The following is a 23,337-nucleotide window of genomic DNA, read 5'->3' on the forward strand; positions in this document are numbered from 1 at the left end:
CAAAGCATGATATGTAGTATCTGATATATGTACATTATTTTTGAAAGAGAAAAGAAAGTCAGAGAAGAACCTCTGGTGTTAGAGATTGAAAAAAAGGAATTTACTGCAGCCAGAATCAATCTGAAAATATCAACATGAACCACAGACTTCTCTATTGCTAAAATAATTTCAGCATTCTCTTGCTTCACTCTCCCCTCTCGCAGAAGTCATGTGAGGTGTTATAAATGTGCCTCCCACGACCTCCATGATGTAATTCTTTACACCAGTGTCTTCAAAGTGCAGTTCATAGATCAGTAGCACCAGCATCACGTGGAGTCCCATCGCCGTGCATGCAAATTTCGGGGTCCCACCCAGGACTACAATCGGGATCCATGGTGGTAGACTCCAGGAATCTGTGTTTTCACGAGTTTCTGGGAAATCTTGTGCACATAGAGTTTGAGAAGCTTTGCTTTATGCTTCACCAGGCCAGACCGATGTTCATGAAGGATAGTCAGTACTGAAACTGGAGTGGCATTTGTAGGAAAGCAATTACGTGATCAGAGAGTATTCACTGTACTTGGTTGTATTTACAAAGGAGGCCAGCATGAAGCATGTTTTTATAATGATTCTGTATGGGGGCTAAGAAATATCAACTACACAGTGTCGGCAAAGGGGGTGGGAGGAGACCCAATGCCAGTCTGGGTCGCCTCCACCTTCATCTTCATAGCTGTTGTGACATTTTATACCACGGGCAGAAAGTCATACATTTCCTTTTTCTTAAGTGATAAGTAGTTTGGATTTGTTGATTTCAATAGACACAAGAAGACAAAAAAAAAAAAAAAAAGCGCATTAAAGTCTGCACGAGAGAGCATACTAAAGTAATATAGCTAATTCTTTAGATTCTGAGGTGTGTTAAAGCCCGAGATTACAATCCCAAATTATAAGAGTTTTCCAAAATCTCCTGAAATAAGAGATAACCCGCTGAAGAATCACCTCCCCTGTAAAGCTTTTGCTGACATCCAGGCAGTTTTAACTAATAATAAATCCTCCATTAAGCTACTACCATGTATTATAATTATGTCATTGTTTCCAAGCCTCAGTTTCCTCAACTGAGAAATACAGATAACAACAGTACATGCTTCATAGGATTATTATGAGGATTAAAAGAGATGATACAGGTAAAGCTCCTCATATAGTACCTAATACACAGTAATCATGCAGAAGCCTGATGACTATTAGGAGTCGTATATTGAAGCACTTTTTACTACTCGTACGTACTAATCAGTTCACCTGTCTCTAAACTACTAGAATGTTCCCTCCTGTAGCATGGATGTCCAGTGTTTATCCAGCTCTGTCTGACCAGGGCTAGGCACACTGATGTCTGATAGAGATTCGGTAACTTGTTAAGTGGCTATTCAACAACAGAATCTATAATATAAGGAAAGTCTCGCTGTTTTTCCTGTATAACTACAACTTTTCTATCCTTAATGACAAAAATTAAAATTTGTATAAACTTGAGTTCCCTCCTGATTTCATTTATAGCTTCTTCCTCAAAAACACCTTTTGGATTCTAAGATACTAATCAAAGCAACATTTGTAGATTTTTTCTTCTTTTTTCTTCAAAATGTAAGTGATTCTAAATCTTTAGTATTTCCTCTCATCCACATTCCATTTGTCACAAAATAAGATCATTTTTTTACTTGTAAAATTCACGTCACAGTTGAAACTTCATATATTTATATATATAAAATATATTCAATTTACTTATATGTAATTTTGAACATATGTACAATATGTATAATATATAGAAAAAATATATGTACATATAAAATCCAGAGTTAAAATACAAAAGCTGAACTCCTAATTCTGTAATGTTATGATTCCTTTCCCCTGAGAAAGGTCTGTCTGTTGTTACATTTTTTAACTGTGTTTTGTTTTGTTTTTTTTAGTTTCAGTTGTACAAAACAATGCAATAGTTAGACATTTATACCCCTCACAAAGTGATAACCCCCGTCCTCCAATCTACTACCCCTCTGACATCGTATATAATTATTACAATGCTATTGACTATTCCCTATGCTGCACTCCACATCCCATAAATATGTATATACATGTATGTATATATATGTGTGTGTGTGTGTGTGTGTATATATATATATATATATATATATATATATATATATATATAAATAATGTTTCTTTAACTTTGAGAAGGATGCAAGATGGTCAATTGAAGTGTCAATGCTTAGTAGCCTCCAGAAGTATTCGTAAACTATATCTGGCAAACTCACAAAAAGGGTAGTTTTCTGGAGCAATAAAGGGCACTATAGAGTTTCCTCTCCTGATCCACCACCATCAATATCAGCAGAAAACCTGAGAAGAACACTAAATGGGAGGTGAGAAAAGGAAAGCAGATACTTTACAATTTCCGATTCTGCAACCTTTCTAGGCCAATATCTTCCAACAATTTATAAAAACTAATGAATTCCCAGTGGCACCCCAATTGCCTCTCCCCCTGGCCGCTGGCAACCACCATTCTATGCTCAGGTTCATTAATTTGACTATTTTGAATTCAACATGTAAGTGAGATCACGCGGCAGTTGTCTTTATGAGTCTGACTTATTTCACTTAGCAGAATGTACAAAGTTTCAGTTCTGCCAGATGAATAAGTTCCTGAGATCTTAAGCACAGCATGATGACTGTAGTTAACAAATACTATTCTGTATACTTGATATTTGCTAAGCGGGTGGATCTTACTGGAAGTTTTCTCACCACATGCACACACAAAGTATTATACAATGGTATCTTTGTGGAGGTGAATGATATATTATCAATTAGCTTGGTGGTGATCATTGTCCCACGTATGCATATCAAACCATCAAGTGGTGCACTTTAAATATATACAGTGTTTATATGTCAATTTTACCCCAATAAACTTCTTTTTGAAAAGATATAATCAATTCCCAGAAAAAGGGAGAAACATAAATTGTACTAACTGTGTAGCTTCTTAATCTAATAGACAAAAGCAATAATAAATAATATCATTTCAGAATTCACAATTTATACTAAACAATAGCAAGGAGCAAAGAGAATGATTGTAACAGAATATAATTCAAGTTATCAAATATCACTGAGTACTTATTCCATGCTGGGCTCAAATTAAGGGGCCTGCGTCTGGTGATAAACACGTCTGTCATAAAGATTAGCAAACGTCATTGAAATAAGACTTTTACTCTGTTGATGAGTTTCTCCAGGGCCCCCTTAATGTCTCTGTTCCTTAGGCTATAAATGAAAGGGTTCAGCATTGGAGTGACCACTGTGTACATCACAGAAGCAATTATGTTGTTGTCACTGGAGGTGTTGGATGAGGGTAAAAAATAGAGCCAAATAATTGTCCCATAGTACAGAGACACCACAGTGAGGTGGGAGCCACAGGTGCACAAGGCTTTGCAGATGCCCTTGGTAGATGGAACCTTCAGGATGGTGGCCCCAATGCGGCCATAAGAGATCAAGATGAATATTAGTGGGAGAGTAATAACGGCCACTCCTACGGTGAAAATGACCAGCTCATTGAGGGAGGTGTCAGAGCAGGACAACTTGAGCAGGGCACCAAGGTCACAGAAGAAATGGGGGATGGTGCTGTCATCACAAAAGGACAGTTGGGTAAGGAGAAGGGTGTGGGACAGGGCATTGGCACAAGAGAGGAGCCAGGACCCGGTTACTAGTAGGATGCACAGTCTTTCTCTCATGATGGTCATGTAATGGAGGGGTGACAGATGGCAACATACCGATCATATGCCATTGAGGTGAGAAGGAAATTGTCCAAATCAGTAAAAAAAATGAAAAAATACATCTGTGTTACGCACCCTGAATAGGGGATGGATTGGTCCTGAGTCTGCATGTTCACGAGCATCTTAGGGACGGTGACAGATGAGAAACAGATGTCAGAGAAGGCCAAGTGGCTGAGGAAGAAGTACATGGGCGTGTGCAGGCGAGCGTCCAACCTGATGAGCAGGATGAGGAGCAGGTTCCCCAGCACCGTGGTCAGGTACATGCCCAGGAACAGGACGAAGAACACGCCCTGCTGCTCGGGCCAGATGGGGAGCCCCCGCAGGAGGAAGTGGGACACGCTGCTCTGGTTCTCAGGCCTCATGCTGCCCCGTGTCTGCTGGGGATGAAAGGACAGTGAAAAAAGCACAACAACAGCCGTTGAGCGTAAAGGATGTCGTATCTTATGTAACATTATTTCTATTGAATAAATAGAGCAAAATCTCTAGTGAAGAACTCAGTGTGATGTGTCTGCGGAGCTCAGGCAAACACAACTGAGTTAGTAAATATTTCCTGGGCCCGAGGCTTGATGCCTTTGATGAGGGTATGGGACTGTTCTAGGGATTACAGGCAGGACATCACCGAGCAGCCAGGAGGCTTATTCCTCATCTCCCCAAGTCTTGGGGTTAAAGTGTGAGAGTCATTGGCCAGTGGTGATTGCAGTGTCCCTGTCCTTAGGAGTTAGTAATGAAAGGTGACTTCAGCAAGAGCACAGAGAGGTGATGAGCTCCGGTGTACACACACACACACACACACACACACACACACACGCACGCACACACACCTGTTCCCGAGGAAGGTTGTCTAGGTCTGCTCTGAATTCTATGCTGAAATCATCTAGTCTCAGGGAGTGTGGACTGGTTTCTCAGCTTCTCTGTAGACACCCAGATACCAGATTCATTCTACAAGGTCTGTGGTCCTAAACCCTCACTGACATCAGAGAAAAGCCAAGAGCCTGGAGCTTACTCTTCTCATCCACCACTTTCAGAAATGGAGATGTGAAGACTCCACTCTCCCCCTAGGGAAAGGACCAAGGGGTCAGGGCACCAAACTCTATGTTAGAGACGTGCATTAAACATGTATTAATTGCTCAGTGTACTTCTCGCTCCCTCCAAGACAGATCCCTAGGGCAGTGGTCCCTCAACTTTAGAGTTCAGCAGAATCACCTGGGGAGCTTGTTAAAGATGCAGATCGCAGCTCTACCCCCAGAGATGCTCCTTCATGAGACCTGGGACCAGGTATCTCCGAGGCAGATGGTTCTGAGGGCTCACTCTGAGGAAACACTGTCCTTTGGAAGAACGTCAGGGTGGATGCCCTATGAGTGCATCCCAAAGGAGATGTGGAAAGACGTCCTACTGGCCCTTTCCTACCAGATTTCTGTTTCCCCCAGTTGGGTCATAGCTTGGGATATGAAGAGCAGTTATTCTCCTTAGTGGGGTTTCTTTTTGGTGCTGGTTAAAACATTAACTCTGGCTCTTGAATGAAATCCAAATAATGTAGACATGAAAACAAAGGATAAAGTCAAAGTACTTCACCCATCCCTCAGTTATTTCTATCCTTCTAAAATGGTTTCTTATTCATAAAATTTTATGAATACATAAGCGATATTTATTTCACATCGCATTTTATAGTCTTCTGATTTCACTAATAATTTATCCCAATAATATTTGCATTCCTACTTCTATGCATAACAATATGTAGAACATAGAATATCAATATTTTGATCTGCTTTAAAGTTTAGTCACTCTCTTATTGAATTGACACAAAGATTCAGTGTGAAACTTTATTAAAGATTACACTATGCCTTGATCCTTCTGTTAGTTATCTGGTCAAGGCAACTTCAATAGCTGCTGCAAAACCATCAGTTTTTTAATTAGTTTCAGGTGTACAAAACAATGCACTAGTTAGACTTTTTACCCCTCACAAAGTGATAACCTCTCTTCTCCAATCTATTGACCCTCTGACATTGTATATATCCATTACAATTTCATTGACTCTCTTCTCTATGCTGTATTCCAGATCTCGTGACTCTCTCTCTCTCTCTCTCTCTCTCTCTCTCTCTCTATATATATATATATATATATATATATATATATATATATATATACACAATTTTATTCAGCTTCAGCTTCAGGTGTAAAGTACAGTGGTCCAGCACCTAAACAATCCGTGACGTAGTCTCCTAATAAGACAAGTGCCCATCTGACACCTTACAAAATCTTTACAACATTATTGAATATATTCCCCAAACTGTCTTTCATTTCCCCTTGGCAATATTGTAATTACCAATTTATACTGTCTGATCCCTTCCCCTTCTCCCTTAACCCCAGCCCCCTACCTTCTCACAACTATCACTTTTCCCTCTGTATCTCTGACTATTTCTGTTTACTTCAAAAGCATCAATTGTAATGGACTCCATTGTCTTAGTATCTGAGTGCCAGTGTCTTCCTCCTTTAATACACAAGAACCTAACTTTGAAAACACATGAAGAGTAGAAGCCCAAGTGGAAACATGTGGAAAGTGAGGCAACAAACCCAGATTGTTTTCAATTGCTCATAGCCTAAGTCAAAACCTGTGGAATGAAATAAATGAGTAATAAAGCAAATTTGGTATAGTAATATTTGACAGCTACGTCAAATAGGAAACTCCTTCAAATGTTTTGATTTCAGTCTTCACACCCCAAAGAGATAGACTTAGGGCACTACCACAGCCTGAAATGTGAGTCTACCAGCTGGTTGTGTGTTAATTAGTTTTGTATTTTTAAAGTTGGACGAACATATGGCACTTTGCATAGGGCAGACGCAAAAAGAAGAGATGAAAGGATGGGAGTAAAACTTGATGACCTCAATGACAACAATATGGATTGGATTCAAGACAAATGCTGTCTTACGGGCTATGTCAAGAAACATGGCAAGTCAAATGAGGACTTTTAGATAAGAGTGACATCATATAAGAAAATCGTTTAATGTCCTGTCAGGAACTAAAGTGTCCCTTTGTGGATATACAGATACTCTGATATCAACCAGTGCTTTATTACAAATTTACATTTTATTGGGCATCATGTGTGAAACAATTGTTAATTAAAATAGTAAAATATGTTTTTGAGTGACATTAGCAAAATTACAATTCCCACCAGGCTGGATGGAAACAAGGAGTCACCAATGGACATAGCATGTAATTCTTTCAAAGCTTTGGCTTCATTTTCATTGAACTATGTAGTCTCGGGTGATGACACAAAGCATGATATGTAGTATCTGATATACGTACGTTATTTTTGAAAGAGAAAAGAAAGTCAGAGAAGAACCTCTGGTGTTAGAGATTGAAAAAAAGGAATTTACTGCAGCCAGAATCAATCTGAAAATATCATCATGAACCACAGACTTCTCTATTGCTAAAATAATTTCAGCATTCTCTTGCTTCACTCTCCCCTCTCACAGAATTCATGTGAGGTGTTATAAATGTGTCTCCCATGACCTCCATGATGTAATTCCTTACACCAGTCTCTTCAAAACTCAGTTCACAGATCTGCAGCAGCAGCATCATGTGGAAGCATCGTTTGTGCGAAGTTTGGGGTCCCGTCCCAGAACTGCTGAATTGGAGTCATTGGAGTCCATGTGGTGGTAGATTCCAGGAATCTGTGTTTTCACGAGTTTCTGGGAACTCCTGTGCACATAGAGTTTGAGAAGCTTTGTTTCATTCTTCACCAGGCAAGACAGATGCCCATGAAGGATAGTCAGTGCTGAAACAGGAGTGGCATTTGTAGGAAAGCAATTACGTGTTCAGAGAGTATCCCCTGTATTTTGGTTGTATTTACAAAGGAGGCCAGCATGAAGCATGTTTTCATAATGATTGTGTATGGGGGCTGAGACATATCAACCACACGGTGTCGGCAAAAGCGGGTTGGAGGGGACCCCTGGCCACTCTTGGTCTCCTCCAGGACCTTCATCTACAGAGCTGTTTTGACATTTTATACGACAGGCAGAAAGTCATACATTGCCTGTTATTTAAGTGACAAGTAGTTTCGATTCTTTCATTTCAACAGAAACAGGAAGATGAAAAGAAAGCTCAATAAAGTCTGTGTAAGCAAGTGTACTGAAATAATGTAGCTAATTCTTTAGATTCTGAGGTGTGTTAAAGCCTGAGATTACAATCCCAAAATATAAGAGTTTTCCAAAATCTCCTGAAATAAAAAAGATAACCCGCTGAAGAACGATTTCCCCTCTAAAGCTCTTGCTGACATCCAGGCAGCTTTAACTAGTAATAAATCCTCCATTGTGCTGCTACCATTTATTATAATTATGTCATTATTTCCAAGCCTCAGTTTCCTCAACTGAGAAATACAGATAACAACAGTACATGCTTCATAGGATTATTATGAGGATTAAAAGAGATGATACAGGTAAAGCTCGTAATATAGTGCCTAATACACAGTAATCATGCAGAAGCCTGGGGATTATTAGGAGTCGTATATTGAAGCACTTTTTACTACTCGTACGTACTAATCAGTTCACCTGTCTCTAAAGACCTAGAATGTTCCCTTCTGTAGCATGGATGTCGAGTCTTTATCGCTTTCTGTCTGACCAGGGCTAGGCACACTGATGTCTGACAGAGGTTAGATGACCTGTTAAGTGGCTATTCAACAACAGAGTCTATAATTAAGGAGTCTCACTGTTTTTCTGGTATAATTCCAACTTTTTTACCTCAGTGACAAAAATTAAAATCTATGCTTGAGTTCCCTCCTGATTTCATTTATAGCTTCTTCCTCAAAAAAGTGTCTTGGAATCTAAGATAATAATCAATACAACACTTGCAGTGTTTTTTGTTTTTTCTTCAAAGGCTAAGTGATTCTAATTCTTTAGTATGTCTTCTCATTTATGTTTAATGTGACAAAATAAGATCGTTTTTTACTCATTAAATTCACATGTGCGAGTTGAAACTTGATATATATATAATATACACAATTTACTTATGTATAATTTAGAAATATATATATACATACATATACATATACAATATGTATAATATAGAGAAAATATATATACATATATGTATATATAAAACCCACAGCTGAAATATAAATACTGAAACTCCTTTTTTTGTAATGTTATGATTTCCTCCCGACAAAAGGTCTGTCGGTTGTACATTTTTTCACTGTGTTTTGTTTTGTTTTGTTTTTGTTTTAGCTGTACAATGTAATAGTTAGTCATTTCTACCCCTCTAAAAGTGATAACCCCAATCTACTACAACTCTGACATCGTATATCATTATTACAATTCTATTGACTATTCCCTCTGCTGTACTCCACATCCCATAACTATGTTAATATATATGTATATTTATGTATATGTGTGTGTGCGTGTGAATATATATACATGCACACACCCACCCATATATATATATGTATAAAAAGAATTAATGTTTCCTTTAAATTTGAGAAGGAAACAAACTAGTCAATTGGAGTGTCAGTGCTTAGTAGCTCCCAGAAATATTTGTAAACTATGTATAGCAAATTTTGTCCTGACCCAGAGAGATGTTTCTTTGGGGAAGGTCATGAGCCAGCCCTGCATGGCTGAGGGGAAATACCCCAAGTAAAGTACATACTTCCAAAGCGATTTCCAGAAGTTCTATGTATGTATGCAAATCAACATGGCATCTACCAGTTTGCTTTGGGCTGTCTACAACCAGGGAAAGCCATTCTAGCAAGTTAGGTGGTGATAAAACACTTCCCAACAAACAGGTGGGCTTGAATTTCTTGAGAAAACTCCACTCAGAGCAATGTCACTGACCCGTGGCTAAAAATATGAATGACAGCGCTGCCTTTTTCGAGGATGGCTCAGACAGGGCCAGGCAGGTGCTCAGGGATCCACACAACAGAACTGCAGTGCAGAGAAACTGAGCCAGGTACTCATGGTGTGTAGGCCAACCAAGGCAGACTTTGTCTAGACCAGCAAGAAAAGGTCCTGCCCTATTCGGTTTTGTTCTGGCTTTAGGTTGAGACTAAGCCTGCAAAGAGACTCCAGGCCTGAAGCTTCACTGGGCAGGGTGGGAGTGGGGGCAATCTTTGTCCTTCCACAATGAAAGTTGGAATTCTGAAAGACAGCCTCATGAGCTCTTGGTCAGGGGCTGCTCTGAATGAACATTAAACAGGTAGGAGTAAGCTATTCCACTCATCTGTCTGTTTGTAATCTGCCCACCTACCAACTCACTCATCCATTGCTTCGTAGTCATCTGGTTCTAGTTTAAGCCAGTGAAGATGTGTTGCTGTATCTAGGACCCCTGCTTTTCTTTGAATGGGGTTATTATCTACATGCCAGTCTCCCATAGTCACCATAACTCAGGTGTATCTGTGCAAGTTCTGCTTCACAATTCACCCGGGTTGCATAGGTAAGGAAAACTAGTATTTTAATTTCTTGGTCAGTTGTAATGCTAAGACAAATTTAGCATTTCATTTATTTCAAAGCAAAAATACATTATATGTCTTAAAGGTTTTTAGTTTACACAAAAGAAATTGAGGTTTTGGGAAGTTAATTGCCTGAGGCTACACACTCTGGCAGATATCGCCTGCAATTGGGATCTCGCTTTCACAAATACTCCTATCAGTTGCTTGGTGCGAAGTCTCAGAAGTATTTGTGATCCTGTTTATCCTTAACTAAGTACAGCCTGAAGAAAGAGAACTATGTGGTCCTTCACTGGATGCCAAAGAAGTTAGATTACTCGGGCTCAATATCCTACCTGGTATCACTACTCTATTTCCCTGAAACTAAGAACTAGCCAGACCATCGGCTCTTGTGCATCTTTTGGAGCATGCATTAATATAAGACCCGGTATTATATTATATTATATATTATATTATATTATATTATATTATATTATATTATATTATATTATATTATATTATATTATATTATATTATATTATATTATATTATATATAATTTTTGCTCCAAAAGATGCATTAGAGATGATGGTCCAGCTATGTCTTATTTTTGGGGGAACATGGTAAGATGAGAAGAAATGATTTTCAGGAAAACAGATAATGAAAAGATTGAATGAGAAAGTCACAACATTCAATGGGAAAAACGAACGTGTCCACTATGGATGCTTTCTTTGTCTTTCTCTTTCTGTATCTGAATTGAGCCTGTGTCTTCACTGAAACTCACACATCAGTCAGAAAGCTTCAGAGACGATTGGTCAGAGAGTGAACTGCTGAATGAAGGTTACAATAGTCTATGAGAGTGATCAGTGTCCCTAAAACCCAGAATAAGTGTTGAGTCTATAAGTACAGCACCTGAACTCACAAGAGTGGGTAATATTCAGGAGCAATGAAGGGAACTATAGAGTTTCCTACCTGATCCACCACCAGTACCACCAACAGAAACTATGAAAGAACACTAAATGGGAGGTGAGAAAACGAAAGCAGATACTTTACAAATTTCCAATTCTGCAACCTTTCTATGCAATATCTTCCAATAATTTATAAACACTAATAAATTCCCAGTGACACCCCATTGCCCCTCCCCCCTGGCCCCTAGCAACCACCATTCTATTCTCTGTTTCTATGAATTTGACTATTTTGGATTCCACATAAAAGTGAGATCATGCAGTGCTTGTCTTTTTGAGTCTGACTCATTTCATTTAGCAGAATGTACGAAGTTTCAGTAATGCCTGATGAATAAGTTCTTGAGATCTAAAACACAGCGTGATGTCTATAGTTGACAGTACTGTACTGTATACTTGATAGTTGCTAAGAAGGTGAATTTTAATTGAAGTCTTCCCACCACACACACAGAGTAAAATAAAATGGTAACTATGTGGAGGAGATGGATAAACTATTGATTAGCTTGATTGTGGTGATCATTTCACAACATACATAAACATACATATATCAAAACATCAAGTTGTATACTTTAAATATATACAGTGTTTAAATGTCAATTTTAGTCCAATAATCCTGTTTTAAAAAGAACTAATCAATTCCCGGGAAATAAGGAGAGACATACATTCTACTATCTATGTAGTTTCCTAGTCTAATAGACAAGAGTAATAATATCACATCAGAATTGCTAATTTATGCTAAAAATTTGCAAGAAAAAGAGAGAGTGACTGTAACAATATAATCAAGTTATCAGAAAATGCTGAGAACTTATTCCATGCTAGGCACAAAATTAAGAGGCTGGCGTCTGGTGATAAACGCGTCTGTTATAAAGATGAGCGAACGTCATGACACAAGACTGTTGCTCTATTGATGAGTTTCTCCAGGGCCCCCTTCATGTCTCTGTTCCTCAGGCTATAAATGAAAGGGTTCAACATTGGAGTGACCACTGTGTACATCACAGTAGCAATTATGTTGTTGTCACTGTAGGTGTTGGATGAGGGGAAAAGGTAGAGCCAAATAATTGTCCCATAGTACAGAGACACCACAGTGAGGTGGGAGCCACAGGTGGACAAGGCTTTGCAGAAGCCCTTGGTAGATGGAACCTTCAGGATGGTGGCCCCAATGCGGCCATAAGAGATCAAGATGCATATTAGTGGGAGAGTAATAACGGCCACTCCTGCTGTGAAAATGAGCAACTCGTTGAGGGAGGTGTCAGAGCAGGACAACTTGAGCAGGGCACCAAGGTCACAGAAGAAATGGGGGATGGTGTCGTCATCACAAAAGGACAGCTGGGCCAGGAGAAGGGTGTGGGACAGGGCACAGACACAGGAGAGGAGCCAGGACCCGGTTACTAGTAAGGTACACAATCCCTCTCTCATGATGGTCATGTAGTGAAGGGGGTGACAGATGGCAACGTACCGATCATATGCCATTGAGGTGAGAAGAAAATTGTCCAAAGCAGTAAAAAACATGAAAAAATACATCTGTGTTACACACCCTGCATAGGGGATGGATTGGTCCTGAGTCTGCATGTTCAGGAGCATCTTAGGGACGGTGACAGATGAGAAACAGATATCAGAGAAGGCCAAGTGGCTGAGGAAGAAGTACATGGGCGTGTGCAGGCGAGCGTCCAGCCTGATGAGCAGGATGAGGAGCAGGTTCCCCAGCACCGTGGTCAGGTACATGCCCAGGAACAGGACGAAGAACATGCCCTGATGCTCAGGCCTGATGGGGAGCCCCCGCAGGAGGAAGTGGGACACGCTGCTCTGGTTCTCAGGCCTCATGCAGCCCCTGTGTCTGATGGGGATTGAAGGACAGTGAAAGAAGCACAATCAACAAGGTTGAGCATTGATGTCCTATCTGAGGTAACATTGTTTCCATTGAATAAAAAGTGCAAAATCTCTAGTGAAGAAATTCAGTGTGATGTGTTCAGCGGAGCTCAGGCAAACACAACTGAGTTAGTAAATATTTCCTGGACCCGAGGCTTGATGCCTTTGATGAGGGTATGGGACTGTTCTAGGGATTACAGGCAGGACATCACCGAGCAGCCAGGCGGCTTATTCCTCATCTCCCCAAGGCTCGGGGTTAAAGTGTGAGAGTCATTGGCCAGTGGTGATTGCAGTGTCCCTGTCCTTAGGAACTAGTAATTAGAATTGATTTCAGCAAGAACACAGAGAAGTGATGAGCTCTGGTGTACACACACACACACACACACACACACACACACCTGTTGCCGAGACTCGATGTCTAATTCTGCTCTGAATTCTATGCTGAAGTCATCTAGCCTCAGGGAGTGTGGCCTGGGTTCTTAGCTTCTCTGTAGATATCTAGACACTAGATTTAGCTGACAAGGTCTGTGATCCTAAACCTCTCACTGATATCAGAGAAAAGGCAAGAGCCTGGAGCTTACTCTTCTCATTTCACCACCTTCAGAAATGGAGATGTGAAGACTCCATTCTGCCCCTAGGGAAAGGACCCAAGGGGACAGGGCACCAAACTCTAGGTTAGAGACGTGCATTAAACATGTATTAATTGCTCAGTGTACTTCTTGCTCCCTCCAGGACAGATGCCCTAGGGGAGTGGTCCCTCAACTTTAGAGGTCAGCAGAATCACCTGGGGAGCTTGTTAAAGATGCAGATCGCAGCTCTACCTCCAGAGATGCTCCTTCATGAAACCTGGGACCAGGTATCTCCAGGCAGATGGTTCTGAGGGCTCACTCTGAGGAAACACTGTCCTTTGGAAGAACGTCAGGGTGGATGCCCTATGAGTGCATCCCAAAGGAGATGTGGAAAGACGTCCTACTGGCCCTTCCCTACCAGATTTCTGTTTCCCCCAGTTGGGTCGTAGCTTGGGTATGAAGCGCAGTTTTTCTCCCCAGTGGGGTTTCTTTTTGGTGCTGGTTAAAACATTAACTCCTGCTCCTGAATGAAATCCAAATAATATAGACATGAAAACAAAGGATAAAGTCAAAGTACTTCACCCTTCCCTCAGTTATTTCAACCCTCTAAAATGGTTTTTTATTCATAAAATTTTATGAATGTATAAGCAGGATTTATTTTGTGTAATATTTTATAGCCTTCTGTTTCACTAATAATTTATCCCAATAATATTTGCATTCCTACTTCTATGCATAACAATATATAGAACATAGAATATCAATATTTTGATCTGCTTTAAAGTTTAGTCAGTCTCTTATTGAATTGACACGAAGATTCAGTGTGAAACTTATTAAAGATTGTACTATGCCTTGATCCTTCAGTTAGTTATCTGGTCAAGGCAACTTTAATACCTGCAAAACCATCAATTTATTTTATTAGTTTCAAGTGTACAAAACAATGCAATAATTAGACATTTCACCCCTCACAAAGTGATAACCTCCCTCCCCCAATCTATTGCCCCTCTGACATTGTACATATCTATTACAATTCCATTGACTCTACTCATCTCGTGACTATATCAATATAGTCACGAGATGTACTCCACATCTCATGACTATATATATATATATGTGTGTGTATATATATATATATATATACACATATATATACATATATATACACATATCTATCTATCTATCTATCTATCTATCTATCTATATCTATATATATATATATATATATATATACATGTGTATGTGTGTGTTACAATATTATTCAGCTTCAGCCTCAGGACTACAGTGCAGTGGTCAAACATATAAACCATCCATAAAGGGGTCTCCCTAATAGGAGATTTGGCCATCAGAACCTTACAAAATTTTTACAACATTATTGATTATATTCCTCAAACTGTCTTTCATTTCCCCTTGGCAATATTGTAGTTACCAATTTCTGCTGTCTGATCCCTTCCCTTTTTCCCTTACCCCCAGCCCCCTCCCTTCTGGCAACTATCACTTTTCCCTCTGTATTTCTGACTATTGCTGTTTACTTCAAAAGCATCAATTGTAATGGACTCCATTGTGTTAATGTCTGAGTGCCAGTGTCTTCCTCCTTTAAAAAGACAAGAACCTAACTTTGAAAACACATGCAGAGTAGAAGCCCAAGTGGAAACATGTGGAAAGTGAGGCAACAAACCCAGATTGTTTTCAATTACTCATAGCCTAAGTCAAAACCTATGGAATGAAATAAATGAGTAATAAAGGAAATTTGGTATAGTAATATTCAACACATAAATCAAATAGCAAACTCCTTCAAATGTTTTGATTTCAGTCCACACCCCAAAGAAATAGAATTAGGGTACTACCACAGCCTGACACTAACTCCTGGTTATATATTAGTTTTGTATTGATAAAGTTGGATGAACATATTGCACTTTGCATTGGGCTGACGCAAAAAAAAGAGATGAAAAGATGGGAATAAAAACTTGATGACCTTAATAGCAATAATATGGATTGGATTCAAGGCAAACGCTATCTTACAGGCTGTGTCAAGAAACATTGCAACTCAAGTGAGGACTTTTAGACAAGAGTGACATCATATAACAAAATCAATCGTTTAATGTCCTGTCAGGAACTCAAGTGTCCCTTTGTGGATGTAGATACACTCTGATATCAACCAGTGCTTTAAAACAAATTTAAATTTTATTGTGCATCACGTGTGAAACAATTGTTAGTTAAAATAATAAAATATGTTTTTGAGTGACATTAGCAAAATTACAAGTTTTACTGAAATCCCACCAGGCTGTATGGAAACAGAAGCCACCAATGGATAAAGGATGTAACTCTTTCAAAGCTTTGGCTTCTTTTTTATTGAACTATGTAGTCTCTGGTGATGATACAAAGCATGATATGTAGTATCTGATATACGTACGTTATTTGTAAAAAAGAAAAGAAAGTCAGAGAAGAACCTCTGGTATTAGAGATTGGAAAAAAGGAATTTACTGCAGCCAGAATTAATCTGAAAATATCGACATGAACCACAGACTTCTCTATTGCTAAAATAATGTAAATATTCTCTTGCTTCACTCTCCCCACTCGCAGAATTCATGTGAGGTGTTATAAATGTACCTCCCACGACCTCCATGATGTAATTCCTTACACCAGTCTCTTCAAAGCACAGTTCACACATCTGCAGCACCAGCATCACGTGACAGCATCGTTCGTGCCAAGTTTGGTTCCCGTCCCAGAACTACTGAATCGGAGTTCATGGTGGTAGATTCCAGGAATCTGTGTTTTCACAAGTTTCCGAAAACTATGTGCACAGTAAATTTCAGAAGCTTTGCTTCATTCTTCACCAGGCAAGGCAGATGTCCATGAAGGATAGTCAGTACTGAAACTGGAGTGGCATTTGTAGGAAAGCAATTACGTGATCAGAGAGTATCCACTGTATTTTGGTTGTATTTACAAAGGAGGCCAGCATGAAGCATGTTTTCATAATATTTTGTATGGGGGCTAAGAAATATCAACCACACAGTGTCGGCAAAAGGGGATGGGAAGGGTCCCCTTGCCAGTCTTGGTCTCCTCTAGGACTTTCATCTTCAGAGCTGTTTTGACATTTTATACCGTGGGCAGAGAGTCATACATTTCCTGTTACTTAAGGGACAAGTAGTTTGAATTCTCTCATTTCAATAAATACAAGAAGATGAAAAGGAAACCCATTAAACTCTGCATATGAGAGTGTACTGAAATAATATAGCTAATTCTTTAGATTCTGAGGTATGTTAAAACCTGAGATTACAATCCCAAAATATAAGAGTTTTCCAAAATCTCCCAAAGTAAAAGAGATAACCCACTGAAGAACTATTTCCCCTCTAAAGCTTTTGCTGACATCCAGGCAGCTTTAACTACTAATAAATCCTCCATTAAGCTACTACCATTTATTATAATTATGTCATTGTCTACAAGCCTCAGTTTCCTCAACTGAGAAATACAGATAACAACAGTACATGCTTCATAGGATTATTATGAGGATTAAAAGAGATGATACAGGTAAAGCTCCTCATATAGTGCCTAATACACAGCAATCATGCAGAAGCCTGGTGATTATTAGGAGTCGTATATTGAAGCACTTTTTACTACTCGTACGTACTTTTCAGTTCACCTGTCTCTAAACTACTAGAATGTTCCCTTCTGTAGCATGGATGTCGAGTCTTTATCCAGCTCTGTCTGACCAGGGCTAGGCACACTGATGTCTGACAGAGGTTAGGTGACTTGTCAACTGACTATTCAGCAACAGAATCTATAATATAAGGAAAGTCTCACTGTTTTCTGGTATAATTCCAACTTTTTAAACTTAGTGACAAAAATTAAAATCTATATATGCTCAAGTTCTCTCCTGGTTTTATCTATAGTGTCTTCCTCAAAAAAACGTGTTGAATTCTAAGATACTAATCCATACACTTGCAGGGTTTCTTTGTTTTTCCTTCAGAAGCTAAGTGATTATAATACTTTTTTTTTTTTTTTAAAGATTTTATTGGGGAAGGGGAACAGGACTTTATTGGGGAACAGTGTGTAGTTCCAGGGAAAGTCAAATCAAGTTATTGTCCTTTTAGTCATAGTTGTGAAGGGTGCAGCTCAGCTCCAGGTCCAGTTGCCATTTCTTGTTGCAGGGGGCGCTGCCCACCATCCCCTGAGGGAGTCAAGGAATCAAACTGGCAACCTCCTGGTTGAGAGCCCGCGCTCCAGCCAACTGAGCCATCCAGGAGGCATCTCAGATCAAGGTGCCGTGTTCAATTTTAGTTGCAGGGAGCGGAGCCCACCATTCCTTGTGGGACTTGAGGAATTGAACCGAAAACCTTGTGGCTGAGAGCCCACTGGCTCATGTTGGAATCGAACCAGCAGCCTTCAGAGTTAGGAGCAAGGAGCCCTACCACCTGAGCCACTGGGCTGGCCCTTGATTCTAATTCTTTAGTATGTCTTCTCATCCATGTTCTATTTGTGACAAAATAAGATCATTTTTCACTCGTAAAATTCACGTCAGAGTTGAAACTTGATATATATATATATATATATATATATGTAGTATATACAATTTACTTATAAATCATTTAGGAACATTTATATAATATGTATAATATATAGAAATATATATATATATATATATATATATATATATATATATATATATATATATTCCAGAATTAAAATATAAATGCTGAACCTCCTGGTTCTGTAATATTATGATTCCTCTCCCCTGAGAAAGGTCTGTCTGTTGTTACGTTTTTTTCATTGTGTTTTGTTTTGTTATTTCAGCTGTACAAAATAATTTAATAGTTAGACATTTATAAGCCTCACAAAGTGATAACCCCCGTCCTCCAATCTACTACCCCTCTGACATCATATGTCATTATTATAATTCTATGACTATTCCCTGCACTGTACCCCACATCCCTAAATATATATATATATAAAGAATTAATGTTTCCTTTAACTTTGAGAACTATACGAAATGGTCAATTGAAGTGTCAGTGGTTAGTAGCTCCCAAAACTATTTGCAAACTATGTATAGCAAACATTGTCCTGACACAGAGAGATGCTTCTTTGGGGAAGGTCATGAGCCAGTCCTGCCATGGCTGAGGGGAAGTACCCCAAATAAAGTACATACTTCCAAAGCGATTTCCAGAAGTTCTATATATGTATGCAAATCAACAGGGCACCTACCAGTTTTGGCTGTCTATATTCACGGAAAGCCAATCTAGCAGGTTAAGTGGTGATAAAAACTTCCTGCAGGCAGGTAGACTTGACTTGACATTTCTTTTAATTTATTTTTTAAATTTATTGGGGTGATAATTGTTAGTAAAATTACATAGATTTCAGGTGTACAATTCTGTATTACATCATCTATAAATCCCATAGTGTGTTCACCACCAATAATCAGTTCTCCTTCCATCACCATATATTTGATCCCCCTTACCCTCATCTCCCACCCCCCACCCCTCGTACCCACTGGTAACCACTAAACTATTGTCTGTGTCTATGAGTTTTTGTTTCTCATTTGTTTGTCTTGTTCTTTGGTTTATATACCGTATATCAGTGAAATCACAAGGTTCTCTGCTTTTTCTGTCTGAACTTATTTTGCTCAGCATTACACTCTCAATATCCATCCATGTTGTCACAAATGTTCCTATATCATCTTTTCTTACTGCCGAATAGTATTCCATTGTGTATGACTTGACATTTCTTGAGAAAAACTCCACTCAGAGCAATGTCACTAACTCATGGCTAAAAATATGAGTGACAGCGCTGCCTTTTTGGAGGATAGACCAGACAGGGTCAGACAGGTGCTCAGCGATCCACACAACAGAACTGCAGTGCAGAGAAACTGAGCCAGGTACTCATGGGTGTGTAGGCCAACCAAGGCAGGCTTTGTCTAGACCAGCAAGAAAGGTTCTAACCCTACTCGGTTTTGTTCTGGCTCCAGGTTGAGACTGAGCCTGCAGACAAAGTGACTCCAGGCCTGAAGTTTCATCGAGCAGGGTGGGAGTGGGGCAATCTTTGTCCTTCCACAATGAAAGCGGGGATTCTCAAAGGCAGCCTCATGAGCTGTAGGTCAGGGCCCACTCTGAATGAACATTAAACAGGTAGGAGTAAGCCAGTCCTCTTATCTGCCTGTTTGTATCTGCCCACCTACCAACTCACTCGTCCATTGCGCCACGGTCATCTGGTTCTAGTTTAAACCAGTGAAGATGTGTTGCTGTACCTAGGACCCCTGCTTTTCTTTGAATGGGGTGATTATCTACATGCCAGTCTCCCATAGTCACCATAACTCAGGTGTATCTGTGCAAGTTCTGCTCCACAATTCACCCAGGATGCATAGGTAAGGAAAACTAGTATTTGATTTTCTTGGTCTGGTGTAAGGCTAAGTCAAATTTAGCATTTCATTTATTTCAAAGCAAAAATATATTAGATGTCTTATAGTTTTTCAGTTTACACGGAAGAAGAAATTGAGGTTCTGGGAGGTTAATTGCCTGAGGCCACACACTCTGGCAGATAGAGCTTGCATTGGGATCTAGCTTTCACATACACTCCTAACAGCTACGTGGTGCTGAGTGTCTGAAGTATTTGTGATCCTGTTTCTCCTTAACTAAGTACAGCCTGAAGAAAGAGAACTGTGTGGTCCTTCACTGGATGACAAAGAAGTTAGATTACTCGGGCTCATGATACTACCTGGGGTCACTAAGATGAGAAGAGATGATTTTCAGGAAGACAGATAATGAAAACATTGAATGAGAAAGTCACAAAATTCAGTGGGGGCAACAAAAGTCTCCACTATGGAAGCTTTCTTTGTCTTTCTCTTTCTGTATCTGGATTCAGCCTGTGTCTTGACTGATACTCACACATCAGTCAGAAAGCTTCAGAGACGATTGGTCTTATAATGACGTGCTGAATGAAGTTTATGATCATCTATAACTGTGATCAGTGTCCCTAAAACTTAGAATAAGCATTGAGTCTATAAGCAGAGCAGCTGAACTCACAACAGTGGGTAATTTTATGGAAGACTAAAGGACACTATAGAAAAACAGACACTTTACAAATTTCCAATTCTGCAACCTTTCTATGCCAATATCTTCTAACAATTCATAGAAACTAATAAATTCCCAGTATCACCCCATTGGCCCCTCCCACTGGCTCTTGGAAACCATCATTCTATTCTCTTGTTCATGAATTTGACTATTTTGGATTCCACATGTAAGTGAGATCATGCAGTGCTTGTGTTTCTGAGTCTGGCTTATTTCACTTAGCAGAATGTACAAAGTTTCGTGAATGCCGGATGAATAAGTTCCTGAGATCTTAAGTACAGCATGATGACTGCAGTTAACAAATACTATTCTGTATACTTGATATTTGCTAAGCGGGTGGGTCTTTCTGGAAGTTTTCTCACCACATGCACACACAAAGTATTATACAATGGTATCTTTGTGGAGGTGAATGATATATTATTAATTAGCTTGATGGTGGTGATCATTGTCCCACGTATGCATATCAAACCATCAAGTGGTGCACTTTAAATATATACAGTGTTTATATGTCAATTTTACCCCAATAAACTTCTTTTTAAAAAGACATAATCAATGCCCAGGAAAAAAAGAAAAACATAAATTGTACTAACTATGTAGTTTCGTATACTAATACACAAGAGCAATAATCAATAATATCATTTCAGAATTCATAATTTATACTAAACAATAGCAAGGAGCAAAGAGAATGACTGTAACAGAATATAATTCAAGTTATCAAATATCACTGAGTACTTATTCCATGCTGGGCTCAAATTAAGGGGCTAGCGTCTGGTGATAAACGCGTGTCAAAAAGATGAGCGAACGTCATTGAAACAAGACTTTTACTCTGTTGATGAGTTTCTCCAGGGCCCCCTTCATGTCTCTGTTCCTCAGGCTATAAACGAAAGGGTTCAGCATTGGAGTGACCACTGTGTACATCACAGAAGCAATTACGTTGTTGTCACTGGAGGTGTTGGATGAGGGGAAAAGGTAGAGCCAAATAATTGTCCCATAGTACAGAGACACCACAGTGAGGTGGGAGCCACAGGTGGACAAGGCTTTGCAGAAGCCCTTGGTAGATGGAACCTTCAGGATGTTGGCCCCAATGAGGCCATAAGAGATCAAGATGAATATTAGTGGGAAAGTGATGCCGGCCAATCCTAATGTGAAAATGAGCAGCTCATTGAGGGAGGTGTCAGAGCAGGACAACTTGAGCAGGACACCAAGGTCACAGAAGAAATGGGGGATGGTGCTATCATCACAAAAGGACAGCTGGGCCAGGGGAAGGGTGTGGGACAGGGCATGGGCACAGGAGAGGAGCCAGGACCCGGTCACTAGTAAGATACACTGTCCCTCTCTCATGATGGTCATGTAATGGAGGGGATGACAGATGGCAACGAACCGATCATATGCCATTGAGGTGAGAAGAAAATTGTCCAAACCAGTAAAAACTACGAAAAAATACATCTGTGTTACACACCCTGCATAGGGGATGGATTGGTCCTGAGTCTGCATGTTCACGAGCATCTTAGGGACGGTGACAGATGAGAAACAGATGTCAGAGAAGGCCAAGTGGCTGAGGAAGAAGTACATGGGCGTGTGCAGGCGAGCGTCCAGCCTGATGAGCAGGATGAGGAGCAGGTTCCCCAGCACCGTGGTCAGGTACATGCCCAGGAACAGGACGAAGAACACACCCTGCTGCTCGGGCCTGATGGGGAGCCCCCGCAGGAGGAAGTGGGACACGCTGCTCTGGTTCTCAAGCCTCATGCTGCCTTGTGTCTGCTGGGGACGAAAGGACAATGAAAAAAGCACAATCAACAACCATTGAACCTAGGAGATGTCCTATCTGAGGTAAGATTGTTTCCATTAATAAATAATACAAAGGTCTCTATTAAAGAACTCGGTGTGTTGTGTTCAGCGGAGCTCAGGCAAACACAACTGAGTTAGTAATATTTCCCTGGCCCGAGGCTTGATGCCTTTGATGAATATGTGGGACTGTTCTAGGGATTACAGGCAGGACATCACCGAGCAGCCAGGAGGCTTATTCCTCATCATCCCAAGGCTTGGGGTTAAAGTGTGAGAGTCATTGGCCAGTGGTGATTGCAGTGTCCCTGTCCTTAGGAGCTAGTAATGAGAGGTGATTTCAGCAAGAACACAGAGAAGTGATGAGCTCCGGTGTACACACACACACATACACACACACACCTGTTGCCTAGGAACGATGTCTAGTTCTGCTCTGAATTCTATGCTGAAGTCATCTAGTCTCAGGGAGTGTGGACTGGGTTCTCAGCTTCTCTGTAGACACCCGGATACCAGATTCATCCTACAAGGTGTGTGGTCCTAAACCTCTCACTGACATCAGTAAGAAGCCAAGAGCCTGGAGCTTACTCTTCTCATCCACCACCTTCAGAAATGGAGAAGTGAAGACTCCACTCTATCCCTAAGGAAAGGACCCAAGGGGACAGGGCACCAAACTCTAAGTTAGAGACATGCATTAAACATGTATTAATTGCTCAGTGTACTTCTCGCTCCCTCCAAGACAGATCCCTAGGGCAGTGGTCCCTCAACTTTAGAGGTCAGCAGAATCACCTGGAGAGCTTGTTAAAGATGCAGATCGCAGCTCTACCCCCAGAGATGCTCCTTCATGAGACCTGGGACCCTGTATCTCCAGGCAGATGGTTCTGAGGGCTCACTCTGAGGAAACACTGTCCTTTGGAAGAATGT

The 23,337-nt window shown here is 40.1% G+C and overlaps 3 protein-coding genes across 3 annotated transcripts; all 3 read right to left on the reverse strand.

The window, feature by feature from the left end:
• Window positions 1–3,191: 3,191 nt before the first annotated feature.
• LOC148754959 (olfactory receptor 1J4-like) lies at window positions 3,192–4,132 on the reverse strand. The gene is given in 2 exon segments (XM_088792894.1): window positions 3,192–3,745; window positions 3,748–4,132. Coding segments are annotated over 2 exon segments (939 nt in total).
• A 7,873-nt stretch (window positions 4,133–12,005) lies between these two features.
• Window positions 12,006–12,965, reverse strand: LOC141571272 (olfactory receptor 1J4-like). The gene has a single exon (XM_074331541.2). It carries the CDS (start codon window positions 12,963–12,965, stop codon window positions 12,006–12,008), a length of 960 nt encoding a protein of 319 aa, XP_074187642.2.
• Window positions 12,966–21,438: 8,473 nt separating this feature from the next.
• Window positions 21,439–22,380, reverse strand: LOC148754960 (olfactory receptor 1J4-like). The gene has a single exon (XM_088792881.1). It carries the CDS (start codon window positions 22,378–22,380, stop codon window positions 21,439–21,441), a length of 942 nt encoding a protein of 313 aa, XP_088649007.1.
• Window positions 22,381–23,337: the final 957 nt, after the last annotated feature.

This window comes from Rhinolophus sinicus, chromosome 16, assembly GCF_057876585.1.
Source record: "Rhinolophus sinicus isolate RSI-liver-muscle chromosome 16, RSI-T2T, whole genome shotgun sequence".
NCBI lineage: Eukaryota > Metazoa > Chordata > Mammalia > Chiroptera > Rhinolophidae > Rhinolophus > Rhinolophus sinicus.

What these genes read in the sequence shown, in the direction of transcription:
- LOC141571272 (XM_074331541.2), bottom strand. Translation starts at nt 12,965, where the DNA reads ATGAGGCCTGAGAACCAGAGCAGCGTGTCCCACTTCCTCCTGCGGGGG.
- LOC148754960 (XM_088792881.1), bottom strand. Translation starts at nt 22,380, where the DNA reads ATGAGGCTTGAGAACCAGAGCAGCGTGTCCCACTTCCTCCTGCGGGGG.